Source organism: Pleurodeles waltl, chromosome 8 (assembly GCF_031143425.1).
Source record: "Pleurodeles waltl isolate 20211129_DDA chromosome 8, aPleWal1.hap1.20221129, whole genome shotgun sequence".
Lineage (NCBI taxonomy): Eukaryota > Metazoa > Chordata > Amphibia > Caudata > Salamandridae > Pleurodeles > Pleurodeles waltl.
The window spans coordinates 1,185,079,092-1,185,092,785 of NC_090447.1; the positions used below are offsets into that span (position 1 = coordinate 1,185,079,092).

At 42.2% G+C, this 13,694-nt stretch overlaps 1 protein-coding gene across 4 annotated transcripts in view; it reads right to left on the reverse strand.

Moving 5' to 3' along the window:
• Nucleotides 1–13,694, reverse strand: part of DGKH (diacylglycerol kinase eta) — a 661,954-nt gene that overhangs the window by 77,753 nt on the left and 570,507 nt on the right. For all 4 annotated transcript variants that reach the window (XM_069205429.1, XM_069205427.1, XM_069205431.1 and 1 more), the window contains one exon: nt 8,062–8,167. In XM_069205429.1, coding sequence (XP_069061530.1) covers nt 8,062–8,167 — 106 coding nt within the window. The remainder of the gene's footprint in view (nt 1–8,061; nt 8,168–13,694) is intronic.

The following is a 13,694-nucleotide window of genomic DNA, read 5'->3' on the forward strand; positions in this document are numbered from 1 at the left end:
TCTGTGTCCTTAAATTAATTGAAACTTTCCTTCACGATAACTAGGAAATTTCGCAGTATGGACAATGTGTGGCTTCAATTGAGTTCAGAAAAGCAGCAACCTTCCTACTTAAAATGATTATTTTTATTGTTTTATTTATACTTGCTTGCAAATTAAATAGAATGTAAAATCATTTGTGTATGTGTTTGACAAACGCTTGTTTCTGTATTTTTTGTGTACTGTTCTGCGCTTCAAATCATCTTTAATGTTTAATAAAGAATTGCTATAAAAAATTAAGACTTGTACTGTGTGCAGACTCAAAGACTTTGTCAAGGGTATTAATGAGTTTGATATCTGAAAGAGGAAAGAAAGCATAAGCATCAACATATGGAATTCCTGCTTTCCTCCAATGAAAGAGAAGATTACCATTGAACACTTAGCCAAGTGACAGAAGAGACTGCCTTCATTCTTCGAAAGCCAAATGTCAAAGTGAGGGAGATGAAGGGTGTCTGCTGTCAACCCCTGTGCTAAAGAGTATCCTAAAAGACCACAGAGGGCAGCAAGGACACTGCACTGGCAGCTTGAATGCAGACTATACCAAAAAATGATATAATGAAAAGAGTGCACCGACTGCCATTTATTAAACTTGTAATTTTCAGTAAAACACAAAGGTCTAAAACTGAGAAACACATTGGGTTTTAAGCTTGTGAAGTTAACCACATGGAAAATAAAATATAGTATTTGAAATGTTTTCAAGCTGGGAATTTGGAGGGACCTACATGAATGGGTGTGACCACCTTTGGAAGAAAGGAAACCCATGTGCGAAGCACCACTTTCTCAAGATGAATGGATAAGGCCTGTAACTCCCTGACTTGTCGTGCAGATGTTATAACGACAAGGAAAGCTGTTTTAATGGAGGGTTCGCCGCAGGGGACAAATGTGAAGCGGCTCAAACGGGATGCACACTTACAATGTAAGCACTAGATTTAAGAACCACTAAGGCATGATAAAAGGAGAAGGGGGAAAAAGATTAAACAAACCATTCAAGAATCTATGTACAATAGGAGATGAAAAGAGAGGGTTGATCAGGTAATCTGAGGAATGCAAAACAGCAGAAAGATAGCCTTTATGACTGCCAAGAGCAGAACCCTGCTGGGCAAGAAAGAGAATGAATAGAAGAACATAAAAACGAGCAGCAGAAAAGGGATCAACATTTCTGTCAAAACACCAAGCCACAAGTTTCTTTCAATGCCAAGCATAAACCTTCTTGGTGGGGAGTGTCTAGCTGCCTGGCTATAGGTGGGAAGGTGTACAGGAGACCTGGGCTCCACTCCAGACAAAAAGCGTTGCTGAGCAAGAGCAGCCTTGGAAACTCCAATGCACAAAACTGATCAAACTGACATTGCGCATTATTGGCGGAGGCAAAGAGATCTAACCAAGGCTCTTCCCACTGCTGAAAGAGAAATTGCTCCACCTCTGGATGGAGACGCTATTTGTGATCCGCTAAGCATCTGTGGATGGTTTGTCTGCTCTGACATTCAGGGAGCCCATCTGGTGTTGAAGCACAAGAGAAATTCTCTGACATAGGGTCCACAAACTCACCTCACCCTGTTGGTTGCAGTAACACATGGCGGTGGTATTGTCAATGTACACGTGCATCAGCCTCCCCTTGATGGAGGGTAAGAAGGCCTGCAATGCCAGTCAGATCATCCGTAACTCCAACAGATTGTTGTGGAGTATGGATGCAGGAGACCAGAATCCTCTGATCGCCACCTCTTCCAAATGGATGCCCCATCCCAGGAGCAATGCATCTGTTGCTACGGTGAGATCTGGTTGAGGAAGGTAGATTGGTCTGCTGTTGACCCAATAGTGGATCGTTAGCCACCAGTGTAGATCTTTTGCATTTCCCTCCGAGATCTGGACCCTGTCAGAGTGATTCCCCTGATGCTGCGCCCACTGGAACTTCAGGTCCACTGCAGAGCCCACATATGCCATCATGCATGTGTTACCAGCAGTATCCATGAGGCCAAGAGTCCCATCAGCCTCAGAGTCTGTCTCACTGAAATCCAGGACAGAGGGAGAAACATCAGTATCATAGCCTGAATATCCTAGACTTGCCATTCGGGAGGCTAAGCAAGAAACTACATTGTGTCCAGAACAGCTCCAGTGAAAAGGAGCGTCAGAGAGGGAGTTAGCTGTGACTTCAGCATTTAATGTGAACCCCAGCAAATGCAGGAAGTCTGTCATAATCAGGAGTTGGAAGATGACAGTCTGGGGCAAGCCTTCAACAGCCAGTCTTTGGGATAGGGGAAGACTGACACTTGATCTCCGCAGATGAGTTGAAACCATCTGCATCACCTTGGTGAACACCCAAGTGGTGCTGGTAAGGCCACAAGGAAGCACAGCAAACAGAAAATACTTGCTGTCTATCGTGAATCCACATGTAACGCCTGTGAACAGTTAACACAGAAATGTGTAAAATTGCGTCCTGCAAGTCCAATGCTACCATCCAGTCTCCTGGATCAAGGGCAGCCAGGGCCTAAGCTAACTTGAGCATTTTGAACTTCTACTTCTTGAGAAAGTATTTGAGGGGCAGCAGGTTTCTGTCCTTTTTCGGCACCAGAACGTAGCGGGAATAACAACCATGACCCACTTCTGGCATTGGCACCCTCTCTATGGCTGCCTTGGACAAAAGAGACATGACTTCCTGGCGGAGACGGGAGAGATGATCCTCTGTCAGTCTATCGTAGGATGGTAGCATGGGGGAAGTGGTGGTCACAAAGGGGAGGGAGTAGCCCCTTCGGACAATCTGCAAAACTCACCTGTCTGATGTTAGTGACTGCCAGAGGGGTAGGTGATGGCAAATCCTTCTGCCAACTGGATGACCATGATGATATGTGGGCAGATTAAGAGTGTTTGGAGGCTGCATCTGCCGGGGAGGTGATGGATTGACTTGACCGATGGCTGCCAGACCCACAAGGTCTGTGGGTGCCTCGCCCTTGCAGAGCCTGTGGAGCATGTATGGCACAGTGGCTGGGAGGGTATTGGCATGGATGGAAGCCCCTTCCATAACCATGAAAGGTGGACTGTGGGTGAAGTGGGGACACAGAAAGGCTCAAGGAACTGGCTGGAGCCTGGATGTCCTTAAAGCACTCCACGCTGAATCAATCTAGGCTCTAAAGAGACAGGAGCTATTAAAGGGCATGTCCGTCAGGGATGATTGGCCATCACCTGAAAAGCCAGCCGTCCTCAACAGGCATGGCACCTCAGGCCATGGTCAATGAAACTGTTATGCCCAGTGATTCAGTTGTGTCAAGTCTAAAATGGATGGTAAACTTAGCCGCATCTCTCCCATCTGCAACAGCCTGAGAGAGCACAGCCTGGACCTCCTCCAGGACCATTGGCAGAACCTGAGCAGGAGTCTCACAGAGCATGAGAATAGTGGTCCAAAAGGCATGCAGTGTTTATGGACCACAATGCCAGGCTGGCAGAAGAAAACATCTTCCCTACAGTGTCCAGCCTCTTGGACTCCCTGTCCAGTGGTTTGGTAGGGAATGTGCCAACATTTACATGGATGTGGAGGCCTGGACCACCAAGCTTTCTGGGGTAGGGTATTGGGTTAGGAATTTGGGTGCCCCAGTGCAGCACAGTGGCAACGGCCAATCACCCTATTCACAGAAGCCCCTATAGTGGGTTGGAACTAGGTCCCCAGATGGATGTCAGTGAGGGCTTCCTTAAACGGGAGTAACGGTGTTGAGGGGGAAACTCCTGGTTGCAGCACCTCTGTCAAGGCCCTCAGCTGCCCCCCATAGCACTATGGCGAATGAAGCTTCCTGCCACGGGAGAGGGAGAAAGCATACCAGTGTCTGGAGAAAAACGCAATCCACTGGCTTCACCCAGTTCCTCACACCAGTCCATTCTGGGATCTTCATAGCGTTGGTACTCTTCAGCGCCCAGTGACCCCTCCCATTCCTCCCTGAATCCTAGCTTATAGGAATATGGCTCACGTGTAGACCTGGAAGGCATGGTGCCGGGAACGGTGTTGATTGACGCCCCTGTGGCTCCACATAGGAGTCGGGGATCAGAATGAGGGGAGGGGTCACTGGTGGTGTCGGGAGTGTCGGAATCTGGACAGGCACTAGGGAAGGTGGAAATTTAGGAAGGTGTGGAGTCGGCCTTGTTGCAGGCTTTACCGCGGAGCCAGGCCTTGCATGCTGATGCTCTTGCATCTCATCGCCAAGGAGAAAATGAAGACCTCTGACAACTTCTTATGGTGGGACTCAACCAAGTGATACGATGACTTAGAGAGTGGAGAGGATCTTGGAGTCCGCAACTGCTCCTGGGACCTTCCTCTTGACCGAGGCCTTGAACGTTGCAGCACTACACTCCGAGCCACCAGGAGCTTGCGGGATTGTTCCCTCAAGGTCTTCAGGATCATGGTGCAGCAGTCATAACACAACTTTGGGTCATTGTCGAGCTTGAGGAACCAAAGGCATACACAATGCGGGTCCAGTCACTGACATCAGTGGGTGATAGGCACCACAGGGCTTGAAGCCCATCTTGTTGGAGGACATCCCTACCACACCAGGAGGAAACCTTGGAAAAGAGTCAACAAAATATCAAAAACGTTTGGTCAAAAACAGACTGAGGGGGTAGCTCTTCTCCAGATCAGCGCTGACGGGTGAGGGAAAAAAAGAACTGATGTCATCGTGCCTGGGTGGCACTTATATAGGTGCAGCGGATGTCATTTTTGGCACGGATGGCGCACGTGGAGCCGAATTACACCACTTACTGATGGGCAGGGGAACTGCTCACGAAAAATCTTCCAGATTTCAGTCTGACACCTGGGGAAATTCTAAGGTAAAGAATCTGTGGCTGAAAGTCTCTATCAGAAACATTTAATTAAACCTTGTCTTAGCCAGAAGAGAGATTTAATTTGATGACCACAATTCCTATGATCACTTCATGTAATCTGACCTGATTTCTAATTAACTCTTAATAGTCTATTATGCCATTAAATTGACATGCAGCTCACTGCCTTGACATCATATACTCCAACTATCATTTGCTGAATACTGGTTAAATCCATATTTTTAAATCCCTTAAAAATATGTAAAACAGATCTACAGTATTACAGACAGAGCCAAACATTATATTGAAATTAACAGCAGCAGGACGAAAGAAAAACAAGACATGAGAAATAGTAACCATCATTACTTGTCCTTTCACTATGCTAGATCTTGTGGTGTCTGAACAAGAAGCAGTGACCAATAATTAACGCAAATATTAACCTGACCACTCTGGGATGGGCGTTGGGTCATGTGTAGACATTGATCTCAGATCAAACTAGCAATAACTTATGCCATGCATTGCTCACTCTCCCTCATGACTGCTTATGTTTATTTGTGATTCTTTTTACCTTAGTCCCGACTTCATTTATTTTTCAAAATCATTGTCAACATATCCTGAGAATTGTGCATCATTGATGCTGTCAGCATTCCTGGGAATCATTATTTTTTATCAATTCAACCACATCTATAATTAAGTACTTGATCACCAGGATTAATATTTTTACTACACAGTTTTTCATCCAGAAGGAACCCTCCTACTCTAGAGCTTACCAACGACCGACTACGCTTTTACACTTGCTGGTTAACTAACTATTTACATTCTAGACCTTACTTAGTCCACACAGTATAAATCTTTATACATCCTTTCATTGCTCATTCTTTAGCACTTATTTCTACAGTCCGGTACTGAAGGGGATTGCCCATTCTACCATCACTCACCTAGGGTTAAGACTGACCAATCTAGAGATTTACAAATCATTTTGTTTTTTTGATTCTGTTCATCCTTTTTCTTATCTATTAATTTGGACAATTATGTATGCTGATGAGCTAATTAATTGGCAGGTTACTTCAAATCATAAACTGACTTCCAATTCCTGAACTCATCTTGGAAGTACATCTACATTATAGTCTCCTATTTTCACTTTTGTCTCGACTTTAAAAAAAAACCTCTAAAATGGAGTGAAGAAAATTGTTTTCTTACCTTCTTGCAATAACTCACTCTTTGCATGAACCTCTTTATAGAATGGGACAATGTCCTTATTATGGTGTTCCGTGACAGGATATTGACCTCTTTACAACATGGGCTTTCTGATCTCCATCCAGTGCTCATTTTTTAGGCTACTCTTGACACCCCATCTCCCAGTTACAGACAGATAATGATCCATGTGTTTTATTCATAATTGTGTTGCTCCAAGAAATACTTTGTTATGTAATGTGATTTGTTATTATTATCAATTCACAGCCTTGAGGAAAACTCTTATCTCAAAGCATGTGTTCGCTCTGGCTGTTTACTCTCTCATGGCTTACTGTTCACTAAAACAATGGATGCTCTCTAACAGCTGCTTTCTAATATAACTAGGAAATTTCAATGCAGACTTTTGGAATCAAGAGAAAATAGAAGCAACACAAAATAATCTACAAGTTTTTATTCAAGTAGTGTTTCATATTACCTAACCACTGGGCCCATTCCTTGATGTTTATTCTTGACTGATGGGCTTCGCCATTTATTCATCTAACACCCCTAGGGTGCAGGGTGTTTGAATCGGTGAAGCACTCCATATTATACATATTTTGAGAATTCTCTAAACACATTTTTGATGTAAACTGAGCCACATACCTTCCGGATGTGCAACCCCTTTGCCACATTACTGTGACAGTTGGTATGATCTTTTTAAGCATGAAAGCAAATAGCATCTTAACCAGGGACTGTCAATGACTGAAAGGGATGGGACAATGGTGAAACTGGATTTTTTTAAATGTTATTACAAAGGCAAATGAATGCACTGACAAGCCTTGTGTGTTGTTTTGGCTGCTTAAAGACAAATAATCGAGACATGCCATCATTCCATTTATATATACATAGTGTGACTTTCCACTTATGAACCTTTTGAGACAACACAATTTGAAGGTAATACTCTCAAAGGAATTAATGGGATAACAAAAAATGCGTATTTTTCCGTTTGAATGGCACCGCGAAACAAAAGAGTTAATCTGCATGCCCGCTGTAGCTGAAAGCACGTGTGACATAATTACCAAACAACCTGCACTATTTCAACAGAGTTTATTTGGACCCTTCCAAATAACACATTCAAAAAACCCATCACACAAATGCCAGATTATAGCTATCCTTTTGTATAGAATAAAAAGAAGCATTTCCTTTTCCAGGGAAGAAACATGCAGGCTACCAATATTGTCTTTCAGTTGATAAATTGATAAATCAAACTAGTCAAATGGCTAAAGCTCGCAATGACCAGAACTGAAGGCTAACTTCAAATGTATTAAATAAACCTAACCTATACATTTGTAAAAGATGACATGCATATTAGCCCTAATGAAACATTGTGAACGTATGGACCTTCCAGGTCCTAGTAAGTATACCTGTTGGCAACAGTGTGTACAGATTCCTGTACCATTTTATGTCCATTTGCATAAGTCTGCATCAATTCAGAACTGTTGATTTCCAGCAATACAACAATGAAATGTAGTTATAAGATCAGTGTTTGGTTTGCATCAGCCCTGCTCGACAAGCCCTGGGTTTGACAATGCAATTGTTTTATTATCAATCTGAGCTAGGTGTCCGCTTTCTGCCTAAAATATATTGGTGGTGTCATTTATTACTGTGCTGATAGCCAGAACGTCCACATACAACACTGGAAGGAACATGTTAAAAATGTGCACACACATGCTCAGAGAACTAAACCATCTCAACACATCGTGATGTATTAATCACGATTGCCATCTTCTTGATGGCATGTGTTCCTTCTGTGTTGCCCTTGAAGGTTGTTGCAGCCAGAAAATAAGTGCAAATCCATTTTACATCTCTGATCTACATAAATGAAAATAATTGCATTAACCAGGATTCTGTGTTTTCGCCTGAAATAGTATATAATTATGTATTTTATGTTGAAATTATGGGCGGAATAAAGTAAGAAACCTATAATGTTTCCCTAGTTATGTGTGTTGGACAACAGCTTTAGGAACTCCCAGATGTAAATCAGAAGTGCCTACTTACCTCTGGAAATCTCGGACTGGCTTTGTTTAGTGCATGTGAGCATGCGTTCACTGCATGCGCCAATTCTTGCTCCAGCAGACTGTGGGATTTAGCAGCTTCACAAATTCTAAAAACATGTAAAAATAAAGAGACACAATTAAACTTAAATTTTAAGAATAATTAAAAAATTAATTTATTTTTTTTAATTGACAAATTAATTAGAGCAATGATTAAAGAAATTTGCTTGGGAACGTCTTCATACTGTTGCTAAACTGATAAGTGTCAAGAGTAAGAGTTTGTTTTATAGTTGAAGAATCAGAAGAGGGGTGTAACGATTGGGGTGAGTTCACTTTAACCCTGAAACATACAACAATGTGCCCAGATTCACTCAACACTCAGGTAAAAAAACCATTTATGTTTACCTCCTAGCTTGGTATTGCTCTGCTTTAAAGTAATACCAGGCATCAGTGCTTAGCAATGCGAAACAGCTCTTAAATGCAACTTAAGTCATAGTCGAATAGGGAAAACCTTTGTCTAAGATCATGCTACAATTACTAATGATGTGCACTGAAATGGAAAGTGAGTCTTTTGTGAGGAATACTTGGAACAAAGGAATGTAATAGCAATGCTGTAACCAACATTGTCACCCTATCCCTTGGATTTTTCTATAGGCCGCACTCTCCTTTATATAGCTTGTCTTCCCAGCCAACTAACTTCCTCTCTGCCATTCTACGCAAGAATGCTTTCTGTGCGTTAACCAATCTAGAGAATGTTGACTGACTGAAGGAGACTTCAACGTTGCCAGTGCAGGCGGTGATTAGATCTGCCCCTCCTCCCTGCATCACTTCTGACAGTCCATCAGCCATATTAAACCCAATTGTTACTGCGCTTATTTCTCCTGTCACTACTTTCTTATCAGGTGAAGATGAGAGGCGAATTCCAGTTTCTTCAGAAATTACTGTGAATAGGGGCCATCCAATGTACCCGGCCTGTCTTAACCCAGGTCTCCTGTTTAGTGATCCACATAATACTGAAAACACCAAAGCGGGTAGCCCAAGTCGGAACAGTGTAGGGCTTGGGCCCAGTCTAAGCAATCCGCTCAGTGATCCGCATAACTCTGGGGGCACTAAAGTGGGTATTCTGAGTTGGAATATTGCAGGGATTGGGCCAAAACTAAATAATCCGTATTGAGGTCAGTTTATTGATCTATTCCATATTTGCCTGTTTCATGAAACCAGGGAAATTCTTCCTATTAACAGGAATGGACACAAACGTTTTTGGATCCCCGCCAGTGGTTCTAAAATGGGGCGCCTTTCATGTGGTTTATTCGTTTGGATCAGCGTGGTACTACATTGCAGAATAACTGAAGTAAGCTTGGGTTCTGGTGACATTCAAGGCCTTGTGCTTTCTTTTGGTAGGGGGTTTTCCCTATTGTTAATCAATCTGTATAACAGAAGTGTGACATTAAACAATGAGTCTCCCACTTTACATTTATTGGATAATTTTATTTCTGACTTTAAGGGAGCGCATCATATAATTATTATGGGAGACCTCAATCTTACATTTGAGGCCAATAATGTTGTTCAGGATCTAACTCAAGAGGAAGACCTCTTCTGGGGTATTCTGGATTTAAAACATCCAGTTAAGAGGTGTTTAACTAGAGCAACTCTACAGGTCATTGACATCACCCTTGCACACGGACTTCGAGTATGCAATGGCTGATCACCCTCCGATGTCCTTCTGGCTCCCACTTTTAGGCAAGGGTCCTACAGCAGCCAAATTGATTATATTTTATTAGACTTAAGGCTCTGGAAGAACATGACTGTAATGGAGGTAATCAAACATGTTGAAAGTGAACATCACCCCTAGTGCTTTCGATTAGAGACCTTTTCCCATTAGATACTTCATCCAATTCCGAGGACTACGAACAACTTAAATTGTCTAATAATGGCAGGAATGTAAAATGGGAAGCAGTGAACCAATCCTGATGGCCATTATTAAATTATATGAGTCTCTTGCTGTCTATTTGGAGGCTATGTTCAATCACTGGGATGATGGTGGAGAAATCATGAAAGAACATTTGAATTTTTTTTAATATACTACAGGACTATTTTGTACGCAAGTCCTGAATTCAGGCTGGCACATATGTAAGAGCAGGTGATTCAATCATAGTTGCAGGAAGGCTAAGTCCATTATACTTTCTGCAATTAAGGCAGGGAATATTGAAGGGATTAGATCTTCCAGAGCATAATATAGCTATGAACTACAGCTGCCAAAATGAGACTGGGAAGATCAACTGTGGGTTGGCCTATATGAAGCAGCAAAGAACAATGACCAAAGATGTTTCTGGTGATTTGTTAGTTCTGGTATTTGAATTTACCAGTGCCCAACTGGATCGTCTATCCTGCCATGTGTGTGGACTGCCCATTTCAGCAAACTCTACTCTTATAATCTGGAGACTGAATATACCCAGAGTTTACATTATTTGATAATAGCGATCTCATAGCACCATTGGAATTTACACTTCATGAAACCCTAGTTGCAGTTAACACATTAAAGCACGGGAAAGCGTCCAGCTTGGATAGAATTACAGTGAATCTATATAAATCCAACACTAGAGTATGGGTGACGTACATCACCACCATTTCAAATGCTCAGGTGCTGAGATCATGTCCATATCTAGAGAGGGGAGTCCCACTAATCCTTCCACAAATCTCCTGGACAATATCCTGAAGGTTTTTCATAAGCAAATATTGGACCGGTTAGAGGAATGGATCGATGAGAATAATGTACTATCTTACCTACAAGTAGGTTTTAGGCCCCATACCAGCTCCACCAACCATGTGTTTAGATTTTTGCAGATCAAATGGAAGATTGTAGACTTGGGAGGAGGAGATCATTTGTGGTGTTTGTTAATCTTTGGGCAGCTTTCAATCTTGTTCCTAGAGGAAAACTGAGGACCACTCTCCAGGATATGGGGGTCCCAGGGGACCTTTTAAGCATTATTATACGCCTGCATGGAGGGAGTTCTGCCATGATTAGGTATGTTACAAAGGGCAAATTTGTGGATTGGGTATCAGTTAGCAAAGGGGTCTTGCCAGGGCTGTGTCCTGGCACCCACACTTTTCTTTTTTTACTCTATATTAATAACTGTATAAGGTACCTTAATAATTGTGTCAATGATTCCCCTGTGTTAGCTGGCCAGAAAATCACAGGTCTTTTTAATGCTGACAATACCCTCCTTTTATCAAAAACCAGAATAGGGGCCCAAAACCTTGTAAGCAGTTTTAGTGTATTTTGTAGGGATTTTGGCTTGGAAATAAACATCCCCAAGACCAAGCTAATGGTCTATTAAAAAAGGAAGAGGCTCCATGGTGTGATTTTGTTTGATAATGAGTCTCTGGAAAGGGTCGTTGAGATTGATTACTTGGGTGTGAAACTGGTGGATACTGGATCTTGGCTTCCCAAGATAATCAAAACTTCCAGGTCACAAGCCATCGAGCAGGGACCATTACAAGAATGGCGAGAAAATCCCAGTGGTTTCCAGTCAATCCTGCAACAGACATTTACAAAATGCAGGTATAGAGCAAGAGCACTGGGGACATTATAACCTGAGTGTCCTGGTAGTTATGTAAAATAACTTTTTTTAGAGCAATTACTGGTGAACATAGGGGGCGCCATTGCTGCCCCTTGCCCTAGATCTTGGATCATATTGCACTGGGTCTGCTTGTGGACCACCAAACAACTGCAAGATTATAGACTTAGCCTTAGCGAGGTTATGCAGTGTAAGCAGGCACCACCGACGATCGGGTGGCTCAAGCATTTGAACAATGCCTGGTTTGAACTAGTGCTTCCTGTATTTTGGAATACCCCGCAGGCTATTCCTTCCAATGCTGCACTAATGGTTAAACAAAAATACCAGGAAATGGTAGGTTTTGGAATTGAACAACGTTTTGGCAGTGGCTCCTTGACCAAGCTCTTCTTAATGCATAAATCTGTGCCTATGCCCGAGGAATTTTTAGCTTGCATTAGATCCACGCGGGCCCAGAGTTTGTTTCTTCAGTTTATAGATGGCGTGCTCCCTACTGCCGTCACACCACCCATTGGGCTCAGCTTGCTGATGCACCTAGAAGCCGTAGATTTTGTGATATGGTTGATGAAACCGAAGAACCACCTCTCTATTTTTGCTCTAAATATATTAAGCCAACAAGGAGATGGATAGTTTCCTTATGTAGGAATTTGTTAATCACAAATGTAATAAATGCTCTCAGGATCTGTAAGAGTGATTCAACACAGGCAATAGTGGTTTCCGTTTCTAAATTTATTTTCACGGCCTGGGCTATTAGATCAAAAGCATTACTGGAGCTCTAATGATGTTGACTGATGTCGATATTTACACTATTCACATCTTTATCGATGTGTTTGTCTGAATTTTACTATCTCTTTTAAAAACTTTTTAACTATGTTAGACATCAACAACACTTTTTTCTCTAGGGTGGGAATTTTAACCATTTGAATCGTATGATGAGCCTCTTTTATTTATTTTTATTTTAATTAATGCATGACGATAAAATAATGTATTTTGAACCATCAAAAAACTTTGAGCGTTTTGTGAGGTAAAAAAATGATAATTTCAGGTTCCAACCGCATAGCAAAAGAGAGAGTTTTACTCCAGAGCATCATGCTGGATGTACTTATGTGCAATATTTAAAAACAAAATATTTGTTGGGAACTGTGGATGAAACAGACAACAGAGGGTCAACAACAAAAAGAGTCCAAAGTAAAAAGTACTCTGGTGAGTCACGACATGCTCTCTCTCATATCACCAAAGAACTCACTTCATATTAATGAGTGAAATTCGGAGGTCAGGAAGCATGATAGGTTTTTACCACACCTAACTAGTAGATGTACCCATCATGAATACATAGTAAAGTCGTGTTCAAATGAGAGAAAAAACACACTTTAGGGTATACATTCCTATTGGTTTGGTTATAATTTAAGAACCAAATAATTCCTTCTGACCACAAACATTTATTAATGCAATAGGTTTGGTCTTGCTTCTTCCCCTCTAGAAAAGACAGACACTGGTAAAGAAGAATATGTCCTGAGAGCTTTGGTAGTAGCTAGGTCAGTGGTTAATAGTTGTAAAACAATAGGTGCTAGGGCCCTCGTCAGGAGGACACAGCAGCATGCACCATCCATTGTTCCTGCCAGCACTGCCAATGAAAGTACCAACAGAACTACCAACCATTGTTTTCCTACAAGTGTGACAATTCAGACCATTCAAGCCCCCAAAGTGATAAGAATGGCTTGGGTGGCACGTATCAGTGATTGCTAATGTATATTACAGGAATACACAGCTTCAGTTGTGCTCATACCCAATTCAGACAGTGCGGCGATATGGCACACTGTCACAAGAGCAGGTGCTAAGAATTAAGTGCCGGTGCCGAGAACAAGAAATCACCGGCTCAAATTAAGCACTGGGCTAAGTATTCACATTAGTGCAGTGCTTAAAATGGAAATAGAGAAGTGCAAGTACTCTCCCAATTAAATGCACTGTAACAGTGCTGAGGAGGCAGGTACTGCCCCATTCAAATTGAAGAAGTGCAAGTACTCAGTACCAGACAGTACCTGCCCATTTAAAGCACTGCATT